Source organism: Equus przewalskii, chromosome 5, assembly GCF_037783145.1.
Source record: "Equus przewalskii isolate Varuska chromosome 5, EquPr2, whole genome shotgun sequence".
Taxonomy (NCBI): Eukaryota; Metazoa; Chordata; class Mammalia; order Perissodactyla; family Equidae; genus Equus; species Equus przewalskii.
The window spans coordinates 44,675,207-44,700,127 of record NC_091835.1 but is presented as its reverse complement, the minus strand read 5'-3'; the positions used below and the strand labels follow the sequence as shown (position 1 = coordinate 44,700,127).

At 37.3% G+C, this 24,921-nt stretch overlaps 1 protein-coding gene across 1 annotated transcript in view; it reads left to right on the top strand.

Moving 5' to 3' along the window:
• Nucleotides 1–24,921, top strand: part of SLC15A5 (solute carrier family 15 member 5) — an 86,694-nt gene that overhangs the window by 48,104 nt on the left and 13,669 nt on the right. Inside the window, 2 exon segments of the mRNA XM_070619699.1 lie at nt 1,874–2,062; nt 12,233–12,364. Coding sequence (XP_070475800.1) covers nt 1,874–2,062; nt 12,233–12,364 — 321 coding nt within the window.

The following is a 24,921-nucleotide window of genomic DNA, read 5'->3' as shown; positions in this document are numbered from 1 at the left end:
CTTCCTGGCTTTCTTCCTACCTCCAACATCCCCCCCCATTCTATTAACCAGCACATGGACTTTAGAATAATCTTCCTAAATGACAATTGTAATCATTTCACTTGTGTCTAATATCTTCAATGATTCCATTATCTTCAGAGTACTTTCCAAATTCCTTAAAAATATATTAAATACCTCTCATGACCCCAATCTATCTTCTCCAGTGATTCCTAAATAGCTTGAGGTTCTCACCATTCTGAAAATTTGTCCGACATTTTCACAACTCTGTGCTCTTGTTCATGCCATTTGTGCTGCCCTCACCTATTCATATTGAAATACTTCTTTCTTTAAAGCATAAAATGCTTTCTCTCACCTCTCCAACTATAAATAAGTTCTTCTTCCTACATTCCCCAATAGAATATAAGTCTGCAAAGACTGAGAACAGATATTTTTCATCTTATATCCCCAGCTGCACCTAGCATATTGCCTTGAATATAGCAGGAACAGAGTAAGTATTAAATGGAGTTGACAAATTATCTCTCTTTCTGATGAGCCTGTAATGTTCCAAGTCATCTAGACAAATGTAATTATGTGATGAATTTGATCTTAAACGTAGTTAATATTGAAATTCATATTTTTTCTGTGAGCTGTTTACAGAAACAAAATTTCTACTTCACTATGGATGGGCCTTTATGGAATTTAATTTAAAGTAGTAATAAATTTTAAAAACTCCTCAAATTTTCAACTGCTATTCAAATTTCCTCATTTTTTTACACCTTCTATTCCTTGGGGAATAAGCAAACAGCAGACTTTCTGGATACATTTAAATGCTGAGATATAATCAAAAAATTTACCTACCAGTTTCTCTATCAACCAAAACAAACACTAAGCTATTTAAACATTAGGTTGATTTTTCTGAATTGAAAGGTTTGCCTTATCTGAAATTTTATGCAAGTTAGCAAAATGTGACCATCTCTAAATTTCAAGTAAATTCCGTCAGGCTAAAGTTTGCCTCTGCTCTAACGATCGGATTAAGTCCAATAATATGAAAGAGAAATTGAGAATAGGAATGGTTGCAGTAGATATAAACTATTAAAACAACTGTAACAAAATCCCTACTCATTTTCAACCAAAATTTCCTAGACAATTCCTTAAAAGTAAAAGAAGGAGAAAAGCTGGACCACTATCTGAATAATTGCTTCCATTTGTACTCTTAACCTAGCTAATCTACCTTAAAAAATTCTTTTTCCTAAACAAAAGTTTCTAGTCTTTGATTCTTTAATAGCTGCTTTACTTTTTCTGCGAAGATTGGAAAAATGTCAAAAAACTGAGGACTGATAATGCATACAGGTTATTTCAAAACCACTTTTTAAAGAATAATTAAAACTTATGAAGAGATCATTTTATTTTAAATTTCCCCCAAATCGTTTTTGACTCATATACCTAAAAAAGTTATCAAGAATGATATATCTTATCTGGGGATAAAAGTTCAAAACCATTGCTTTATCTTCAACAATAACTGCTTCTAATTGCTACCAGGAAACCTTATAATAATACCAGTACATTATATTATTTAAATTTCATAGCCACTCAGCAAAGTAAGCATCGTTAACCCCATCTCAGAGCTGAGGAAAGTGATAATGACATTAAATAACTTGCCTGGAGCTGTGTAACTAGTAAGTCAGGAAATAGTCAAAGCAGCCCTTTCAAGAGATCAGAGCCTAAGCACAGGATGGTCATACAACACAGTTAACTGGCAGCTGGATATCCCTAGGGCAAAAAAAAGTTGAGGAAACACTCCCTAGTGTCAATGTATAAGAAATAGTATGACCTGTTACGCTTATTTCTAGCTTTGTTTTTAATTTTTTTTTTCTTTTGCATTCTTCTCCTTCAGTTGCTGGAAATCTTTCAGCTGCATTGTCTGTGATGATAGCTGGCTTCTTGCAAATACACAGAAAACACTTCCCTCAAGTGGAACAGCTACTTTCAGGCAAAGTTTTCACCGTTTCCTCCATGCCCTGTTTCCACCTGATTCTTCAGTACATTTTACTTGGAGTGGCTGAAACATTGGTCAGCCCTGCCTGTGAGTAACAATTTTGTCATCTAATATTAGAACGTATTGGGCCTTTACACAGAACATACCACCTCAATGGGAACATTCAAGTGATTGGCAATCTATTTACTCCCTGGAGATTTCCCACAATGCTTCAGCTTCATTTAAAAAAAATTGCCTAATTTCTCTTCATTCTTCTGCCACATACAGAACAACTATTAATTCTGCCTAAATGCAGACAGAATGAAAGATTAACCTGGTTAAGGGAAGTAACCATTTGTTCATATACACTACAGGAGGCAAGACCTCTGCTAAAACCTAGAAGACAACTCCAATATAGATGAAAACTCTCATCTTCTCTCCTACGTTCTCTCTTCCCACCTCCCTCCCTCTCACTCATAGGTAAACTCACATGTACACTCCCTCCAAAAATAAATTTAATGTACTTTGAGAGTGTATAAACATGTAAATGAAATGAAATTTTCAGCCAATTTTCCAGATAACTCAATGTCTTTAAATTAAACTACACTACATTGTGTGATCACTAGTGTTTCATAAGACAGCTTCAAAATAACTTTACCAAATATCAAATATTTTCTGGATTATCTAGATTGCTTATATTAATTAAAGCAGCTACTTTAAAATTCATCAAAATTTTTCCGTGACTTTTTGCAATACAGTAATGTGTGTGTGTGTGTGTGTATCAGTATAATCTATTACATCTTCTATTTCTACCTTCCTTATATTTCCCTGCACTGGGAGCCCTGAGTGTAACTCAAGCTCTAATTACACTTTACCAAGATTATTTTTATAACTTCCTAACTACCTCCAATATCTCCCTCATTCTGTCTACTGAGCACACAACCTTTAGAGTAATCATCCTAAATGACAACTATAATCTTTTCACTTGTATCTAAAATCTTAAATTATTCTATTATCTTCACAGTTATTTCCAAATTCCTGAAATATATATATTTAATAAAGATATATGTACATATATATATATACATATATAATACCAAAGTAAATCACAGAAAAAAGTCAAAATAAAATTAATAAAGTTTGTGTAACTATAGTCATATATGTATGTGTTAGACTTGTTTTTTTAATCATTTTAAATCACTTCATTCCTTATATTTTGCATAATTAAATTATTTTTTGAGATTCTAAGATGTGTTTCTCGAAGTGTATCACTGTTTAACACTGTAAGGAATAGAAAATAAGTATAAAAGAATGCGACTACACAAACATTTGTGACTTCCATAATGTTGTTTCCAGAAAATTGTTAGAAGTAGTCAGCCAAAATTTTCTGGGCTAGATGTGAAGAAAGGTAATGAGTGAAGGTGATGAATGAATACAGCCAGGAACTTCCTGGCCAGCTTAGCAATAGTGGTTCAGAATACAAAAGTCAGAGAGTTACTCACAACTGCAGACTGTTAAATAGGCAGATCATGTAATGTAAATCACTGAGTCCAACCCTCCTTGATTTACCCATCAAGAAGCTGAAGTCCAATGAAGTCGATTGACTTACTCACTATATACATCATGGGGTAAGGACCAGAAGACTCTGTTTTGATTTCCAGCTTTGTCACTTACTACCTGTGTGATCTGAGAATTCATTTAACCTCTAAGTTTCACTTTTCTCATCTTTCAAATGAAAATAATTATAATTCTTCCCTATATCACAGCATCAGTGTAAGAATCAATGGAAATGGGAGACTACTTCTTGAGAATCAACTGACATCAAATGTGAAAGCGTGTTTTGAACTGTAAAATCAAGAATTACTCCTCTGGGAGGCCGTGCAGCATAGTGGTTAATATCCATGGTCTTAAAGTCAGACAGATGTGAGTTCAAACTCAGTTCTGCCACAGACAAGCTATGTGAACTCGGGAAAATTATTCTGCATTTCTGAGCCTTTCTTGTCAACTATAAAATGGGGAAGAGTTGTTGTATGGACTAAATGTAATATTTTATGTAAAGGAAAAAGCAGATTGTCTAATATAGAGAGAGCACTCAATAATGAGCAGGTATAATGTGTGCTGTTGTTATTATTTCTGTTATCATCTTTCACATGAATTAACAGTACCAGACTCAGGGCTCAAGCACAGATGTCCTGCTCACAGCTTTTTCTACCACACTTGCCACAACCTAAACACCAGGACACCTGGTAGTGTGGGCAGAATAAGTCATCCTCGATCCCGTTTTCCCCTTACTTCTCACCTTCAATCCAGAAGCAAATCTAATCAATACTCTGAAATGTAATCTCAATCTGGTCGTGTCTCACCATCTCCTTTGTGGTCCACCTCATCTGCGTCACCATTGCCTCTACCTCCAATTCTCTGAGGGCCTCCTAACTTGTCTCCCTGCTTCCTTTCCTGCCCCCTGAGTCTATTCCTTTCAAAACAGCTATCATGCTCTTCCCAAAATGTAAGTCCTATTCCCCTGCTTAAAATTACATAATAAGATTTTGGAGACAAATTCCTTAAATGGTAACTAAGACTCCACGTGATTTGGCCTCTGTGTACTGCTCCAACTACATTTTGTAACATTCTTTCCCTTGAACACTTCACTAGAAATTTGATGATCTTCATCTTGTGTTTTTAAGCTGTCAAATTTATCTCTGCCCCATGGGCTTTGTACTTGCTTTTCTCTGTCCGGAATCCCCTTTCCTCTGTTTTCAAGTGGCTGGCTTCTCATTATTGAGTTTTCTCAAAGACCATCTCTTCAGAGAAGCCTCCTTGGTCATCCTATTACTTTCCAGTTCATAGCCCTATTCTATTTTTTTTAATAACACTTGTCAGAATCTGAAATTATCTTATTTATATGTGTATGTTTACTGCCTGCCTCTCGCTATGAGAATGTATAGTCTTGAAGTCAAGATTCTTATCCTTTTTGCTCATCCGTGTGTTCTTCTATGTTCCTCCTTCCTGAAAAGTGAATGTACAGGGTAGGTGACCAATAAATATATTTTGATCGAATAAACAAATGAACAAATGACCTTTACAGCTATTTCTATGCAAGCACAATAAAAATAAATTATTCAAATTACTGACAATATCTTACAGTGATGGCATTGAGGAAGGAAGGACAGTGGATCACTCCCCAGATTTCATTGGAAATTTTTCACCTTACCAAGTCACGTCATACTTTGGAGATGATCTACAAGAAAAAAAAAAACATAGAAAACTTTTCAAATTATGTCTTAATTATAAAAATGTGTACCCCAGCTATATCATAACCTGTGTTTATTTATCCAAAAAATACTGTGTGGGTGTCTACAATGTGCCTTATTCTGCTCTAGGAGCTTAAGACACCTCAGTAAGAAAAAAAAAAAAGAGAGGCAAATTTATGCCATTTTAGAACTCACATTCTATCAAGGGAGAAAGATAATAAACAACAAATGTAATAAATAATTAAATGATAGAACATGCTAGAAGGTGATGAGTGCTATAAAAAAAGAAAAGATGGAGCAGGATAAGGGAGATCAGGAATGCCAAGCATAGGAGGGAGCACGTTGCAGCATTAAGAGACTGGTTAGGAGAGAAGTCACTCACTCAATGAGAAGTGACATTTGAACAAAGACTTGAAAGAGTTAAGGGAGTCAGCCACATGGATATCTGAAAAGAACATCATGGTTGGCAGAGGAATCAGTAAATGCAAAGATGGGAGTGTGCCTGGCAAGAAAGTGCAAGGGGGTCTTGTGCGGTTGGTAGATAGTGAGGAAGGAAGATATGAGTAAGAGATGAGTCAGAGTGGCCATTGTAAAGACTCTAACTTGGGCTCTGAATGAAATGGGAAAAGGAGTGACATAATATTACTTCCGGTTTTAAAGAACCCCTCTCTCTACTGTGGAGAATGTACCATAGTGAGGAAAAGGATCGATGAATTGAGACAGTAATCCAGGGAAGACAAATATTTCCAACCAGGGAGGCAGTAGTATAGGTTGTGAGAAGTGATCAAAGTTTAGTTATATTTTGAAGACAGAAAAATAGGGTATGAGAGAAAGAGAGCAGTTAAGAATGCCATCAAAGTTTATGGCCTGAGAAACTGGAAGAATGGAGATGCCATCTAACGAGAGATAAAAGGCTACAGGTGAAGCAAGCTTTGGGGAGAATGGTAAGAGTTTATTTTTGAACATGTTGAAACTGAGATGTCAAATAAAGATATCAAATAGGCAATTAGATATCGAAGTCTGGAATTTGTTAATGAGATACGGGATAGATGCAAATTTCAGAGTCATAAGTTTATCAGTGGTATTTAAAGTGATAGAACTTGTTGAGATCATCAAGGTAGTAGTGTGGACAAAGAGCCAGTGTAGAAAGAGAAGAGGATTCAAGAACTGAGTCCTGAAGCACTCCATCATTAAGTCATCAAGAAAAAAAGATAAATCCAAAAGGAGATAGAAAAGAAGTGACTAGTGAGAAAAGGAGCAAACCAAGAAAGCAATACCTTAGAAGTCAAATGAAAAGAAAGTATCAAGGAGGAGGCAGTGATGAACTGTGCCAAATGCTGCTGATAGATCAAATAAGATGAGGACTGAGAATTGACAATTGGATGAAGCCATGGTTAGCTGTGATTTCGACAAGAGCTTTTTCATGTGGGGCAAGGGAATGCACAAAACCTGATTGGAATAAGTTTAAGGGATAAAGGGAAGAGAAAAATTGGAGCAGTAGCTAACAAAGGAATGGGGTTAAGAGCAGGTTTTTTATTTGTGTTTCTTCGTTTTTAAAGAAGGAAAAATAACAGCATAATATAGTATGTTAGTGAGAATGATTCAAGAGAGAGAGAAAATTGATGGCATCAGGGAGGGGAGAATACTGGAGGGAGAGGGATTGAGATCTGATTTACAAGTTGGGGGTTTGGCTTTAGATAGTGGCAAGGCTGGTTCATCAATAGTAACAGTTTGGAAGGCAGAGTATGTAGGTGCAGAAAATTATGGTGCATAAATATGGTGTGGAGATTCTGTGGAAATTCTCTTCGATTTTTTCAGTGAGGTGGGAAGCCAGACCATGAGCTGTGAGTAAGAGTGGAAGAGTCATTTGGGGGATTTGAAGAGAGAAGAGAGATAAAAAATTGTTGTCTACAATAATGGGAGAGTGAATGAACTAGGGAGATATAAACTGTTGCCAAAGAGCATCAGGAGGCTGTTTAAGGTTTGTGGGCAGGAATTCAAAATGAGCTGGTCTACCAAAAAACAAAAAATCACATAGCATTGGAGATTGGACTGGTGGTTACCATTGGGGAAGAGGGGGGAGGGCAAATGGGGTGATTAGGGTCACATGTGAGGGGATGCACTATAGTGTTCGTGTGGTGAACATGAAGTAATGTACACAGAATTCGAAATATGATGTACATCCGAAAAAAAAGAAAAATTAAAAAAAAAGAAAAAAAAGAATGATTAGGGAAAATCACTCAGGAGAATGAAGAAAGATAATGAAGGAAAGATAAGACAATAGAACAAAGCGATTGAAAGAAAAAGCAATGATCTTTTTCCTTTTGAGTACCTTATACCTGATAAAAAGAAGCCATGACTTCTGGTTTCTCCTCTGCTGTAATTTAATAATATTTCTTCCTCTTAATTTAAATATTATCATCTTTCATATCAAACTCTAAGCAGTTACAGCATCTAAATAATCTGGAAGTTTGACAGTCCCATTTTTAAGAGTTTAAAATATAACTTATGATCAGGTAAAAAAAAAAAAAAATGAGCTGGTCTACAGGGTTGTGTGTTTTTCTCCAGCCACATTAAGCTGCATGGATATAGAAGCAGAGATGGCAGACAGTGAATTGTTTTGCTAATCATGGTCCAGAAAGCAAAAGACTGGCAAAGGAGTGAGGGGATGTGAAAGAATATGATTATAATAATTGACCATGGAACTTAACTTGGGTAAAAAGAGTAGAGGCGACATGAAGGGTGTGAGAGAGGTGAAAAATAATGAAAGGGGCAATGGTGTGGAGCTCCAGGAGGAGTACAAGCATTTTTGTTGTTGAGTAGTAGTAAACTGGGAAGACAGAAGGCGGTTGTCAGAGGGGGAAGCACAAAATGAAGACGATGAAGTGGATGCAGTTATTGGTCTAGGGCATGGGTTGGCAAACTTTTTCTGAAAAACGTCAGATAGTGAATAGTTAGGTTTTGTACACCAGACAATCTCTGTTACTGCCCAACTCTGTCGTTCATAGACAATACAAAATAAGTAAGCACTCACAGACAATACAAAATGAATGAGTGTGGCTGTGTTCCAATAAAACCTTATTTATAAATAGGTAGCAGGCTGGACCTTACCTGACCATCATTCATCAACCTCTGGTCTGGGGTACAATGTTCAGGGTGTGACCATGAGTGTGAGTGACCAAGGTAGAGTGGAGGACAAGGATGTTGGAGAGGAGGTTAAGGAACTGAGAAACCAAGCTTTGGGAGGATGGAAGGTTAGAAGGATGATCTATATGTATGTTAAAATTGCCAAGACTTAAGGCAGGAATAGAACTGGAGATTGTGACCACGAGAAAGGAGCTAATGACTTCGAATAACAGAGGAAAATGTCCTAGAGATTGGCAGACCACAGCACAAAAGAGAAGTATTAGGGGATATAACGAGATGACATGAGATTCAAAGCTGAAGCTTTTTAGAGATGAGGAAGAAAAAATGATCTGAAAGTGGTAATAAGATAAAGTTCTATTTTCTGGTACTGTGGCACTTCTCCGCATGTTTAAAATAAATTCGCACCAAACACAATACACGTATTTAAGCTGATTAAGAACAATTGGAGTAAAAGAAATTTCCAGCAATGAGTCCCCAGTACCAGGTGCCTCAGGAAGGTGGTTATGGCCCTATAGTTTGTAGATGCCACATATGCCGTGATGGGCATCTTTGCAAACACTAACCAGCCACTACCTGGAGGCACATTACAGCTCTCGTTGGCAAGACCAGCTTACACATATGCTTCCAATGTTTTGTACGGTGTCCTTATAGTAAAATGAGAATTTTAGAATAGTGGCAGACTTGTTGATAATATCTATACTATAATGTGCTACAAGAAGTATCATGGAGCCTAAAAAATCAAGTTGATGATCAATAAAGTCGAAAAAGATTAGAACCTGCATGTAGATGCCTGAAAATGGAGATTCGACGACTTGAAAAGCTGTCCTATAAAAGGGGACCAGAGGCTTTCAAAACGACTAAAATGACACCAAAGAGAGATTAACCAGCAGGCAGAGAGCTGGCAAAGTGTGTTCATGAATTATATACTGCACCAGAAGTTCTAGCAAGAGAAAAGCATAGGATTAATAATTAACTAGCAGAGTAATAATGGGCTTGTACATTCTGCTTTTTCTCAGTGAAAGAAATCGGCCTACTTAGACTTTCTGCCCATTGTTTGTCTCCTCGTTTTTATAGAGAGAAAAGTTCATCAGCCAAATCCTTTTTGCAACTGTGAATTATTTCTTCCAAAAGCCTCTTCAGCAGTTCCCTCACACTTTCCTTCGAATCTTCCTGAAAAAACTTGTGAGCTTGTCCCCAGGATGCTCTGGTGATTTGCACTGCACAAGAGAGCTGTGGTACCCACGGCCCCTTGCCACCAATAATGTGAAGGCCTTCTCCACAGTTTTTCATTTATCACCATCATTATCTTCATCTCCAATAATTATTTGTGGAATTAGGTACCTGTTTAGCACTGCCCTCAGTAATGGGCATATCTCTGCTCTCTGCCCTCCCAGAGTTTAAGATCCAGGAAACACATTCCGATATCTTTTCCCATCCTCAGCCCCAGCACTCAGCACCTTTCTTGGAGCACAGATAGGGGCTCCTTTAAAAGTTCATTGGGGGCCAACCCTGTGGCATAGTGGTTAAGTTTGCACACTATGCTTTAGCAGCCTGGGTTCACAGGTTCAGATCCCGGTGCAGACCTAGCACTGCTCATCAAGCCACACTGTGGTGGCATCCCACATAAGATAGAGGAAGATTGCTACAGATGTGAGCTCAGCAGCAATCTTTCTCAAGCAAAAAGAGGAAGATTGGCAATAGATGTTAGCTCAGGGGCAATCTTCCTCACCAAAAAAAAAAAAAAAGTTCATTGGCTAATAAATAAAAATACGTGGACGACACACAGAAAGAAAACAGAAATGCTAAATCAATGCAGGAAGGAATATTAATACATTTACATCATGTATTAGTAAGTTCATTTGTTTTTTTTTTTTGTGAGGAAGATTCACCCTAACATCCTTTGCCAGTCTTCCTCTTTTTTTTTTTTTGTTTGGGGAAGATTAGCCCTGAGCTAACATCTGTGCCAGTCTTCCTCTACTTTGTATGTGGGATGCCACCACAGCATGGCGGACGAGTAGAGTAGGTCTGCACCAAGGATCTGAACCTGCGAACCCGGGCTGCCAAATCCGAGTGCATGGAACTTTAACCACTTGGCCATGGGGCTGGCCCGCAGTAAGTTCATTTAAAAGTGCTGGACAAATGCAGGGTTTCACTGGGGTAAAGTCACGTAGTGAAAATTTCCTGAGACAGAAGAGAGGAGAGAATAAGATCTCTTTCTTCTTATAGAGAAGGAAACTAAAGGTTTAGTGGTTACAGTATATTGGTTTTCTATCACCACTTTTCTTTTTTAAATGAGCTTTAATGTTTATGTATGATGTCTCATTGTAGGAAAATTTGCAGCATACAAAAGAATAAGGGGAAGAAAACTTAAAAGTCCAATAATTCAACCACTCAAAGCTAAAACTGTTCATATTATTTAATGTATTTCTTTACAGTTTTTTGCCACACATATACAAAAGAGAGACAGTAGTATAAGAAACTCCTGTATGTCCATGTTCCAGCATCAATAATTTTCAACTCATAGCCAAACTTGGCCTAGTGTTTAGGCCCTCTACCCTCATTCACATACTGTCTTCCTCCTTGTTGCATAGTTTTGAAGCAAATCTCAGATGTCGTATTATAATGAATATTTTAAATATTCTGCAGGTATCCCTAAGATTGCCTCTCTCTCTCTCTTTTTTTTTTTTTTTTTTTGCTGAGGAAGATTTGCCCTGAGCTAACATCTGTGCTAATCTTCCTCTATTTTGTATGTGAGCTGCCACAGCAAGGCCACCAACAAGTGGTGTAGGTCTGCACTTGGGAACTGAACCCTGGCCATGGAAGCAGAGCATACCAAACTTAACCACGAGGCCACAGGGCCAGGCCCCAATATTGCCATATTTTATATAGTTATGTTAATATGGTATGTACAAAATCATATATACTTATTTTCATCTATTTTTAATATCAAAAAATTATTTTTAATTGGAATTTAAGAAAAATTTACCTCCTTGATTTTCTTTCAGTTTCTTGCCACCGTCATTACTATTACACCAACAATGATTTAGGGAAAAAGAGATAACCATTTTGGAGACCCAATGCTTAAGCTATTGTCTCTCTTTAGGTACCCTCTCCTTTAATGGGATCATTTAAGTGAATATAAAGATATAAAGGGCTTTACATGGTGCCTGGCACAAGTAGGGGCTATTTGATTGGTGAGATCAATGTTGTTAAAAATAGGTCACCTTTATTCAGTCCCTACAAGTCAGCATTGTAATAAGCACTTTGCATATATCACAGCAGGTAAGAGTCCCAGGCCCTCCACAGGTGAGTACTGGTATTACGCCCATTTTATAGAGAAGGACAATGAGGCTTGGGAAGTTGAAATAACTTGCATAACATCACAGAGGTAGTAAGTGGTTGACCTGGCATTTTAGCACCATCTTGTCGAACTCCAGAGTCCAGGCTCTTAACCTCTATGCTAATTTTAAATGATAAATTCAAGTTTTTCATAGAGAACCTAACCATTTGCACAGAATCACAGTGTCAGAGAGTTACTGATAAATGGTTGTGACATTTTGTAGTACAAGACTCATCTCAGACCAGAGTTCATCAGAAATATTCAGATTGTGGTGAAATTTGTGTGAGTATAATGAGACACTTAAGCACCAAGTAATCAAATTTTCCTTATAGCTGTACAAGAGTATATTTTCCTATATTTTATTCCTTGTAGACACCTGTAAATTATAAGATCATAATATATTTTACTGTAGTAACTTTAACAAAGTCCAACCCAAATTTTGACTGCATCAATAAACTTTCTTTGAAGTATAATCAGCACTAATTTGAATAAAAGTATTTTAGAGAAAATGTTCTAAATTCTGACCCCTTTTTCTCTCAGTCTCTGTAATATCATACAGATTGGTTCCAAATACCATCAGAGGACCCTCTATGAATTGTTTGACACTGTTCAATGGATTCGCTTGTTTCACAGTGACACTGCTGGTGGGGTTGGTATAGCTCATCTCAGAAGGTAAAAACAGGTTCATGGTATGCTCATGTATATATTGATTTGATGACTAGAGAAAACCTTAAGACAGGGGCTTTGCCAGTGTAGTCTTTTTTTTAATTGATCCACTTTTGCAATTAAGATAGAATTAAGATAGGAAATAGACTCTTGCTGTATTCATTAATTTCTGGGAATTGTTTTTTCTTTTGATAGGAGGAGGTAATTACAGAATGTCACTTCTCATGAAATTCTGTCTGCTGTCTTTTTTTAGTGTATTTTAAAGCAAACAGGTCATTATATGCTTATTAGGTCTTTCAACGAGGCCATATTCAATAATGCCTCAGTGCTGGCATAGATAATCCACAGAAACAGAAAGTCCTGTGTAAATATGGGAGGATGGAGTATCTGGATGACCTTTTTTCCTTGTAATTTGCCAGAAGTCTCATCTATGGCACCAAAGAGAAATTGTGAGTTGAATAACAAATGATCTTGGAAAATTTTCCCCATGGAGAATTTGGTCAGGACAAAGAACCAATCTGAAAAATTCACATGCAAACATAAAAAGTATTGCTCTTACATGTGCTGGTGGAAAAATCAGACAAGATGACTATAATGATTAGCTGTCACAGTGACATGTCTTTGGCTGTATTTTAAATCTACAGACTTTTTCCTTTATTTGTTCTAAAATGTTAATATAGCTTAAATTTTTAAGAATTTCCTTTTGTTTATTTTATGAAAAACGTCACAAACTTATTCTTCTTTCCTTGCAAAAATACTTATAGTGGTGTACTTAAAATAATGTGAAGAAAGTATTGGTTTGTGTTCTCTTGTCACAAGCAAATTTAATTTACCTACTTGCAAACTATGGAATAATTAGTGTCTATGAGTAAGAAACTCCTTTTAACACTAGGTCTCCGTACAAAAAATATTTGTCGAGGATGGACTCTGTTCCAGGCACCATACTGGGCAGCGGGGATACCATGGCAAGCAAAATAAACATTTCCAAATCCTCACAAAATTTCCAGAAATGTAGGGAAGCAAGAAAATTAAGAGCGATAAATTCAGTGATAGGTATACTAGAGTTCTAGGAAACAAATTTACAATCCTTGATTGATTGTTAACAAGATCAAACCCTGTCCTTTTCTTAGTTGACTGAGAAAGTTAAGGAAAAGCACGCACTGAATACTTACTAAGTGTCAGGCTCCACGCTCCACGGAATTATGTGAGATGTGGTTCCACTTCTTAAAGGGCTCAAATCTAAACTGTCATAACTAAATGTGTGAACTGCAGGAAGTCTAGTGATTTGATTCGTTGTATGTAAGCAAGGGACAAAGCACTGGTATTAGGATTTTATAAGATAATCTAGAAAAGTCTTACCTATGTCTCCACCTAAAACATTTTAGGTGTTGAACATGTGTTTCTTCACGTTACTCAATGAAGATGTTCCTGAAAATTTGCTAAAAACATAAATTCCTATAATCAAACCACATTTGACATATTCTAGAAGAACTGGAAAGTCAAATATTACTACCAGTTTACCTTTTATGTACATCTAAATTTTTCATATGCATGCTTAAGCAACTTACCCAGACTTAAGGCAAACTTCACAGATTTTCTCCTCAAGACTGTACTCACTCTAGACATCAGCCACAAGTTTAGAGGTGTATAGGGCTGCCATCACTTCTGATAAGCTGGCTATAAATTAGGAGGTCTCCACGAACTCCCTCAGGTTTGATAATTTGCTAAAATGACTCACAGAACTCAGGAAAGCACAACACTTATGATTCGAGCTTTATTGTAGCAAAATAATACAAATCAGAGTGAGCCAAAGGGAGAAATGCATAGAACAAGGTCTGGGAGGATCCAAAAGTGAAACCTCGTTCACCCTCAGTGATGTAGAACCCAACTGGTACATCAGTGTGTGACAGTTGCCAACCAGGGAAACTCACCTGAGTTTCATTGTCCAGAGTTTTTATTGAGGCTTTCTTATGTAGGCAGAATTGATTGAACCCTTGGCCATGTGGTTGAACTCAATCTCCAGCCTCCCTTCCCTCCCAGAGGCTCGACTGATATCATGTAGCTCAAAGCCCCAATCCTCTAACCAGATGGTTGGTCTTCCTGGCTGGCCAGCCCCCATTCTGAGCCGTCTGTTTAGCATAAACTATCAGGTGGGGTTGAGAGACCCAGCATGGATAATAAAGACACTCCAATCACTCAGGAAATTCATTGAGTTTAGAGTTTACCTCCCTGGAACCAGAGATAAAGGTCAGGCAAATTCCTTATTACACACAATTATTCATGCAAATACATTTCAATGAAAACCTAGATTTTTATTGAGAATCGGCATAGTATGGTAGGAGCTGTTGCAGACATTTTTGCACTTATAACAACAATCTTTAAAGGTAATATTATTATCCTTATTTTTAAAATGTAACAAGGCAGAAAAAAGAAGTGAAGTGCCCCAGTCATCACAACTAGTATCTGACAGAGATCTGACTTTCTTAGCATTCTGAAACCAATGCCAACATGGATTTCAATACACTAAACTGCTATTAGAAGTCACCCAACGTAAGGGTTTTTTTAATGACATTTGTTACTTCTGCAATGCAACCTTCTTGGATGCAGGTCTGCATGTAGATATTATTCACAATAGTCTAGATATGGTAAAAGATAGATAAACAAAAGTTTATGTAATTTTGGCAGAGTTTGGTGCCCATAAAAGGAGGTTTACCAAGAACACATTATGAGGACATCTTAGCAATATGGGATGTGGGGTGGGACACTCTCTAAACTTGTATTCAAGAGAAAGTCATTTAAATTATCACTAATTAATTTAATTTATACCTTCTTTTAAGGCTTTTTTTCTGTTTATAATAATCCTTCATTGTATCAAATCCCAATAAGTTAGAATCTTATAATTGGATGTTACCTTGGAGGTCATCTAGTCTACCACTGTACCCAAAACTAGAAGATGTAGTAGCATCTTCTAGTGCCCAGAAAAATTCTCAACTTTGAGACATAATCTGAGTCTGCTCATCCGTTGATAACTATGATTACCGACTAAGTCTAGTTTTCTATCCACATAGCAACTCTTCAAATATTTGATAAACATTCAGAGAAATAATATAGTACAATATTAAGACAGCATATTCTGTAGTAGTCTAGGTAGTCTAGCTATGTGTCCTCAGTTTCTATGGTCAATAACAACAATAAATAATTCATCATGTTGTTGTGAGAATTAAGTAATTAATGTACACAGTAAGTGCTCAATAAAGGTAGCTATTAAGATCCCCTTCTTTTTTTGGCTGAGGAAGATCAGCCCTGAGCTAATATCTGTTGCCAATTCTCCTCTTTCTTTGGTTGAGGAAGATTAGCCCTGAGCTAACATCTGTTGCCAATCCTCCTCTTTTTTAGGTTGAGGAAGATTAGCCCTGAGCTCACATCTGTGCCAATCTTCTTCCACTTTATTTGTGGGTTACCACCACAGCATAGCTGATGAGTGGTGCAGGTCCACACCCAGGATCCAAACACAGGCCACAGAAGTGGAGTTCTCTGAACCCAGCCAGTACTCCACAGGGCTGGCCCCTATCACCTTCTAACTTATAGACAAATCACTCCAATTTTTTAATATTACATGATTCCCTGATTTTTCACTATCAAAACGCCTCCATCCATTAAACAAACAACAATTTGTCAGTATCTTTCTTAAAATATGGTTTCCAGAATCAAACACAATACTCAAGATGGGTACAACCAGAATAGATCTTACTTTTAGCCACCTCGTCTCTCCCTCTCTCTCTCTCTCTCAATTTCTTTGTCTCTCTGAACCCCGACAGAGATTGCGTAGACTTTTTCAGTAGCTGCATGATTCTTATGGTCAGTTAAAACCTGGAGCTTTTTTAATTTTTAGCTGTTCTTCTCAGCTCAGCTCTACTCATTTTATCACAATTTTTTTTCCTAATTAAATGCGAGACTTTATCTTTATCTTTAATAAATGTTAATCCATCATCCTAAATAACAGACGTTTTTGAAACGTGATTCTGTCATCCAGTGAATTACTAACCTTTACTAGCTTTTTTTCATGTGCAAACTTAGTAAGCAAGTTCTTAGACTTCTTCCAGGTAACTAATAAATTGTTGTAGTGAACAGGACCAAAAATAAAGCCTTATGGAAAGTCCCTAGAGATCAGACTGCAAGTTAATGACCATCAAAATATCCTCCCCTTTTGGACGTAATCAGCTCCCACTTCACCTAATTTCTATCATGCAGCCCACGCACTTCTCCGTCATTCCTTGAATGACACCATAGAAGACTTTGTCATATGTTTTTCTGGGAGTAGGAATATCTATGTTCATGACAGTCCCTTTAGCCATCACACTCATCAAGAAAGGAAATGAAGGGGCTGGCCTGGTGGTATAGTGGTTAGGTTAGCACACTCCGCTTCGGCTGCCCCAGGGTTTGCGGGTGCGGATAGTGGGTGTGTGCACACACATTGCTCATCACGCCTTGCTGGGGTGGCATCCCACATATAGGGTAGAGGAAGATTGGCACAAATGTTAGCTTAGAGTCAATCTTCCTCACTAAAAAAGAAGAAAAGGAAAGGAAAGGAAGTTCATTTAGGTTATTTGGTTCCAGTGACCCTATACTGGCTTATAGTGACTAATTAGGGCCCCTAAAAGACAGCAATCCTTTCACTACATGCATGACTTTGGGTAGGTCATCATCTCCCTAAGACTGTTTGCTCTTATTTTAAAAAGAGAATGGTGTGCTTCACTTTTCTCAGAGACGATGAGAGGATAAAATTAAATAAGGTATTTAAACAAGTTAATGCCAGGGACTATTTTAAACATTAGTTAAAAACAAGATCAGTATTTAGCCAAACAACCAGATTGATTTTTTTGACAGAACAACCATGATGAAACCAACCCTGTCTGTCTAGGCATCCCACGTGCCTCTGCATTCCATTTAGCATAGAGGATATTTTAAACCTTGAAGGACTCACGTCAGCCGAGCATGTGTGTGTGTGAGTGTGTGCGAGTGTTAGAGAATGATGGGAAAGGATGCTCAGCTATCACAGTCTCCCAGTCTCCAAGCCACATTAGTCATTTTTAGCACCACGATGGAGAATGGTGTGAATGCGGTAAATTCAAAAGACTTCTCAAAAGTTGACTGTGCAGACAGATAACTGTTAGAGTGACATTTTCAGTACAAGCGAGAAAACTGATCCTTCTGGGATCTCTAACTCTGAGTGCTTTAAAGGAGAAGATACAAGACTAAACCCATCCTCCTACACTAATCATTTCAGGAATAGTTTAGCTAAAAGTAGCAATGCTAATGTAAGGGAGTGAAGAAGTCAGTCAAACTGCTTATTTCGACTATATCCCATTAACACCCAGATCAATTTTCTCACACTCATGATTCAAGCTTACCTTTTGACAAAAATAACAAAATAGAATTCAGTGAAAAATGGCATCTTAGTTATGGACGTGCAGGTGATTAAAAGATCGAAAACAAAACATCTAAGAGAAAAAAGATAATTGGGCAGGATCAAGAGGTCATGGTATACATCTTCTGGGCCCTGCGAGTCTTTAGTCCTCAGATTTCAGGAAAGCAGCAAAGAATCTAGCTGTTTAATCCCAATCAAGATCATTTTAGATTAAAAATGTGATCTTTTAAAATTCTCATTTAAATATCTGTGACTGTTGAGGCCACTGACAGCCACGTCAGCATGAATCACCGAGTCACTCTTGTAACAGGAATTTGCAGTTACAAAAAACTTGAAAGAAGAAAATATTTATGCATCTGGAAAGCTATTCAAGTGGATTTCATGGGCCCATGCCTATTTTCTAAGAGATGTATTTCTTCAAACTCAGCACAATGCCTCAGGTTCAACTTCATATGGGTTTTGAGATGACAGATTTGTAGACCCAAAGAGGAAAAGAAGTGGCCTACTCCCCCATAATCTACCATTAGGCAGGCCCATACTCTTCTTGTCTGTCAACTGGTTTAGTGCCAGTGCTCCTGTGGCTAGCTCGGCGGGCCCCAACAGCTCCCACAGGAAAATCTTTCTCATGGGCCTCAGGCAGAATTAGATGCAGAGTTCTTGTACAATAGGGTTATGTATTTCAGAAACGATTTATTCTACATCCTTAACCTTTGGCTCCACAGAAACCCCTGGAACTGCTCAGAAGCCTTAGGGTTCATAATAGCATCAGAGCAGAGCCCAAATTACCCTTTAGACCTTGGAAAGCAATTATCCATTGCTGTTGGCTCACAAGAGGAAGAAAAGGCAGACCTTTGAGTCAGACAAACCTGAGTTCAAACTCAACTCAGCCCTTACTAAACTATGAGATCGTGAGCACATTACTTAACTTTTCTGAGTCTCAGTTTCTCCTTCTCTAAAATGGTGTCACTAATAACTTCCAAGATTTCTCTGAGAACAAGAGGAAACAGACATAAAGCACCAAATAAACAAAGGTGCACTAAAGTAATGATTTGAGTTGTTGTTATTGTAATTTGAGTGGGATTTCAACATTTTCCATGTGGGCTGGTATTATCATGGATATGATGATCTGATGTGGTACTTTAATAATGGTACTTCAGAAAGGAATGTGCTCTATAAACGCAGAGCTCAGTTGTCCTATTCAGCTTCAATTCCAGGTTCAGATTGAGATGAGATGAAATAAAGCAGTGCTATGAGATTCTTCCTGGCCTCATGGGCCCATGTCATTAATGGAGCTTTCTTTGCATGGCACACTTATAAGTCTAGATAGAGTTAGATATACATCCATGTTCACGCTAAGAGTGCCTAGAAATGGTACTGAAGTTGACACTAGACGAATAAGTGGTATTTGCCTTGGTGAGCTTAGGAGTGAAGAGAGCACATATATCAAGGCCTGGCAGTAGAGAATCACTAAGTGCATCAGACCATCCCAGAGAAGATCAGAAACCTGAAAATATTCAGCAAAGGAGAGAATCGCGAGAAGTCAGTTGAGGCGTTAGAAGTGAAAGCATACAGGGCATTTGGCTTACAGGGATTTTTTTAACTTGAATGTTAAAAAAACTTGAATAAGAAATCATAAAGGCATTAGGCGAGTGACATGATCTATTTGTGTTTTACAGTCACTGTGGTTGCAGTATAATTTGGAAGGGTAAAAGAATGGTTTGGGAGAAGCAGGAAGGGTACGATTGAAGTCATCCAGGCAAGTCTAGAGTAGTAATGAACTAGAGACAAAGTAGGTCAATGGAGAGAAATGAATGGATATAAGCTTGATTTTAGAGACAGAATCGATAGTACTTAGTGATGGTTTTGATAGTCAGGAGGCAGTAGGATGCAGGAGACAAGAGTGGGATCAAGGAAGAATCCCAGATTCTGCCAAGAGCAACTGAGTAGGCAAAGATTCCATCTCAAAATGGAAAACACCAGAAATTGAGTAGATTTAAAAACTTGTCACCCATTCATTTTTTAACACATTAAGTTTGACATACCTGTGAGACATCCAAATATAAATATCTGAAGCTCAGAAGAACGATCTGGGTTACATATATAAATATCAGAATCTTTGGCACAAAAATAGCATTTGAACCCATATAAGTGAATGAAACTACCCAGAGTGAATACTAAGAATGAGCAGAAAAAGGAGCTCAGGGCCTATAAAAGCCTCAATATTAGAATTAGATGGAGGATAAATGGTCTGCCAAAGAAAGAAAAGCAGCATCCAGAGACATGGGGAAAAAATATACATATACATATATACGTGTTTGTGTATACATATATATATATTCACTGAAGATAAGAGCGGATTATTTCAAGCAGGAAATGGTAAACTGTATTAAATGCTACTGTGAGATCAAGTGGAATGACGAATGGAAAGTATCCATAGATTCAGCAACATTACAATCACTGATAACTTTAGCAAGAGTCATTTCAATGGTGAAAAGGGAATGAACGATTGCAGTAGAGGTAAAGAATATCCAGTAAGTGAGGAAATAAAGGTATCACATATAAAAAACTCTTAAAGAACTTGGCACTGAAGAAGATTTAAGAGATAAATTGGTGTCTAGATAAGGATGTGGGTAATCTGCCAGCTTTAGCAAATAAAAATACGGGACACTCAGTTAAATTTGAATTTCAGGTAAACAATGAATAATTTTTTTAGTATCAGTATGTTGCATGAAATATTATGAACATACTTTACACAAAAAAATTGTTCATGTAATATTCAGGACATGCTTGTCCTAAAAAATAATTCTTTGTAATTCTGAAATTCAAATTTAACTGTGAGTTCTGTATTTTCTTTGGGTAGTTTACATGTGGATTCAAGATACTATTTTATTTTGAGAGATACTTGACAGTATTTACTTGATGAAAATTTCCGGTATAGATGGAGAAGTTAAAAAAATGCAAGAGAAAGAAAGGAGATTGACTTCTTACTGGAGGGTGAATACTTCTTTCCTGCAGTGGAACAGAAGAGAGAAAGAAGAAGCAGGGTGGAGGTACAAGCAGATGTGTAGTTCTGCTATCGGAAGGATGCTGGACCCTCACTTTCAAGGCTCCCAATTTTCTTTACGAAGTATGCTGCAAGCCATTGTTGTGGAATAAAAATTTTCCTTCTATCCTTCTAAGTCCTTTGACTGATCTAATTAAACTGATATAAAACACATTAACAGGAGAAAAACAAATTTAATTTCATATGTACAGGAGCCCCATAAAAATATGAGATCTAAAGGCAGTTAGGCAATCGAGGCTTATATGCCATCCTGAGCTAAGGAATGGAACAGGGGCTTCAAAGTGGGGAGGGCATTTCACAGGAAGATAAGAAGAGCAGATGTCTGGTCCTGAGACGTTTGCCCTGCCATGAAGGTAAGTCTTTCAGATCAAACGCTATTTCTGCCAATAGCTCTCTTTCTGGGCCAGGCCCCCTATCTGAATTCTTTTAGGCAGTTAAGAGAGACGTAAAAGTTTTTCTTGAGTCTGTTAGGTCTTTATTGCCTTCCATCCAAAATAATCCACATGCCAAAGTGACACATTTTGGGATGACATATTCTGCTCCCCTTTACCATTCATGAGAGCAAAAGGGGATTAGGATGAGAAAGAGGAGTAGGAAGAGCAGGGACATATGAACTCATTATTGCAAGGGCAAGACAAGATGATTTAGAAACGTTAAGATTGCTGGCAGTGCTGAAGGCCCAGCTGATGCTGGTGATCATGAAGAGTGATATCAAACTACCTACACGTGATTTTGCCCACTGATATTCAGGGGCTCAATGCAGGCATGAAGCTGTCTGGTAGATTTTAAAATACTCTAAAGACCACAAGACACAGGGAGAAAGGCACAGATTTTACGCTTGAATTGAAATAATTTGAGGTAAATCTTATAGGCTATTTCCTTCCAAATATGCAAAAAAAAAAAAAATGAGAAAAGCTTTCTTCTCAAATTATGAAGTTAACAAGCCTGCACCATTAGCTAACTGAAGTGCAAATGAGAGAACAGACTGTACAAACAAGCAGATATTGGGCAGAAATCAGTTCCTGCTATACCCATGATATTATTTAAATTCAATGTTGTACTATGTTAAATAGCTCCACTTAGAGACTGATTTATCAATCCAGTCCACAAATACCTATCGGGTTCCTACTATGTGCAAGCACTGGCTAGATACTTAATTAATAATACCAAGGTTGATGTTTAATTAACAAGAAGAACCTTATAGAAATACTTGACACTCAAATTAATATCAGATATATTCATTTGACTAATGCTGTTACAATTACAGTTCATAGCTAATGGCATTATCGGGCTATTATCACAAAGCATTATCTCTCTTCTAAAACTCATTTCCATGATAATTCCTTGAAATCATCATGTGAACACGCTATCTTGATGGGTTTTTACCTCCCAATGCTCTTCAAGAGAATGAACTCACCCTTATAAGAAAGCTTGTTATTCCAAATATCACCCATGCCCATTCTTTCTGCAGTTCAGGTGAACAATGCGTAGTGATTTCTCTACAGTTTTGAAAGACACAGTGTCCCTTCCTGGAGACAGCAACCAGACTTCATTTTTATCCACAATTCCCAAGAAGTGGAAATGCAAATTAAAGTCTCGATGCAGACATCGTTATGAGAGCAAAGTATTGAGCATGTGCAGATCCGGCGCTTAATCTCGGTTCACTCATTCATTCAAAAAATATTTACTCTGTCTCCTTTACATGACCTAACCAAACACTTCAGCCTCTCTATGCCTGTTTCCTCATCTGTAAATTGTGGGTAATAATAATTTGAGGGCTTATTAGATAAATACGAAAAAGTGATAGAAAAGCCAAAGATAGAATATAGTTGTTAGGTATTATTTCCTTCGGGTATCATGAAAATTAATGTGTTTTAAAAATTAACTCAGGTAGGAGAGCTATGAATCTCAAATGAAGCATTTAAATCAGGTTACTGAAAGGAGGAAGGAAAGAAATTAACATTTATTAAGTGTCAGTTATATGCAGACCTTGCTCTATGAATTTCACAAAGATATTTCATTAAATCTTCACAACAATTCTTTGAGGGTAGATATTTGTAGACCCACCATGTATAAGAGGAAAACGAGCTCAAAAAGTGATACAAGTTGCCCAAATCATATAGCAATGGTGGATTCCTGATTCCAAAGCATTTTTCTCTGCATGGGGCTTATTTCTCCTGGCATAGAAACACATCTGCCCTGGAGAACGACTGCTAAATCTTTTTAACTGCATTCTTCTTTGCTCCCAAGTAAAAAGCACATAGCGAAGTGACAGATGTGCCTAAAACACATTTCAGTTTTGTCTCAACAATTTTGGATGTTTCCTAGTTCACCAGCGTTACAAAAAGTAACTTTAATAAAAAAAAATCTAACAGTCTGAAGAGAAATAATTGCTCACTGTGCCCAACTGTCATTTGCAAAGATTCCAAAAGGCACATCCTAAGATTGTTGAAGCTCCATTACATTTAAAATAAAACAGCAGTTAGTGAAAGGGAGAAATATTGCATCTTCCTCCAACAAGAGATAGCAAAAATCTGCCTCTAATCAAGAGCAGTATGCTGTAGCATTTAAAATAATATCTTGTATACTTGAGGTATTTGGTAAATCTGGGATTTCAGTGGGGAATACAGTGATATATCACTGAAGCGAGTGAATCTTAGGGTTAAAGATCAACTTGGAATATTATGATTTCCAAAGTAATATCTTAGGACAGCTTTGCAGATAGCACATAACTTCCAAGTTGCACTATTGAGGCTGCTGGCTAGTATTTCAATGGTGAAGAGTTGGTTGTGACAGAAAACCACCCCTTTCTGTTTTATAATAAATCAGAAATGACTTTTAGAAGTCAAAGTTCTCTGAAAGTATGTTTGATGAAGTGGTTTGAAATGTTTTTTTTCTACTGAGGAAGATTCACCCTCAGCTAACATCCGTCGCCAATCTTCCTCTATTTTGTACATAAGCCCCTGCCACAGAAAGGCCACGGATAGACCAGTGGTGTAGGTCTGTGCCAGGGAACCGAACCCAAGCTGCCAAAGCAGAGCATGCTGAACTTGACCACTAGGCCACTGGGGTTGGCCCTTAACTTCTTTTTTTCTGTTGTAAAAGTAGTGTATGATGAAATTAATCCAAACTATAAATGGAGGGGAAAAAAAGACTGAAAGGGTGATGACAATTATTATTTGGGTAAATTTTCTTTCAATATTTTCCTATTTGTGCTCATGTGTATAGATATTAAATTTATATATGAATATTTTAAACAAAATTAGAGTCTGAATAAACCCTGCTGAATGCTCAATAAGCGAATTCATATCAAGGACCCACCTTTATTTCTTCCCTTAAAAATATTGTGAGCATATTTCCATGTCATTTGAATTACTCACCAAAAAAAAGAGCTCACTTTTAAGAATTATATGGTATATTTCATTGGATGGATATATACTTAATTTAATTTGCCCTCCCTTCTCAAGGAATGTTTAGGTTGCTTCCAATTTTTCAATGCTATAAATATTACTAAGGTGAGCATCCTTTTGTATAATCTTTAAGTACACAATTATGTTTTCCTTAGAATAGAATTCTGGAAATGGGATTACACTTTCAAAGAGGATAAACATTTTAAAGACTATTGAGAAGTAAAGCCAAATTGTTTTCTAAAAGGCTGCATCAAGGGCCAGCCCAGTGGTGCAGTGGTTAAGTTCACACGTTCTGCTTCCATGGCCCAGGGTTCGCCGGTTCAGATCCCAGGTGCGGACCTATACACCACTTGTCAAGCCATGCCGTGGCAGACGTCCCACATAAAATAGAGGAAGACGGGCACGGATGTTAGTTAGCTCAGGGTCAGTCTTCCTCAGCAAAAAGAGGAGGATTGGCAGCAGTTGTGAGCTCAGGGCTAATCTTTCTCCAAAAAAACCAAAACTGCATCAATTATGTCACCATTGAGGTAAGATAATATGTGTCTCAGTGTATTAATTTCAGCTGTGAACATAATAACATTTTGATCTCTGACAATCTGATTGGCAAAAATTATATTCCATTGTTACTTTAATTTGTATTTGTCGGAATGGGAAATTGAAA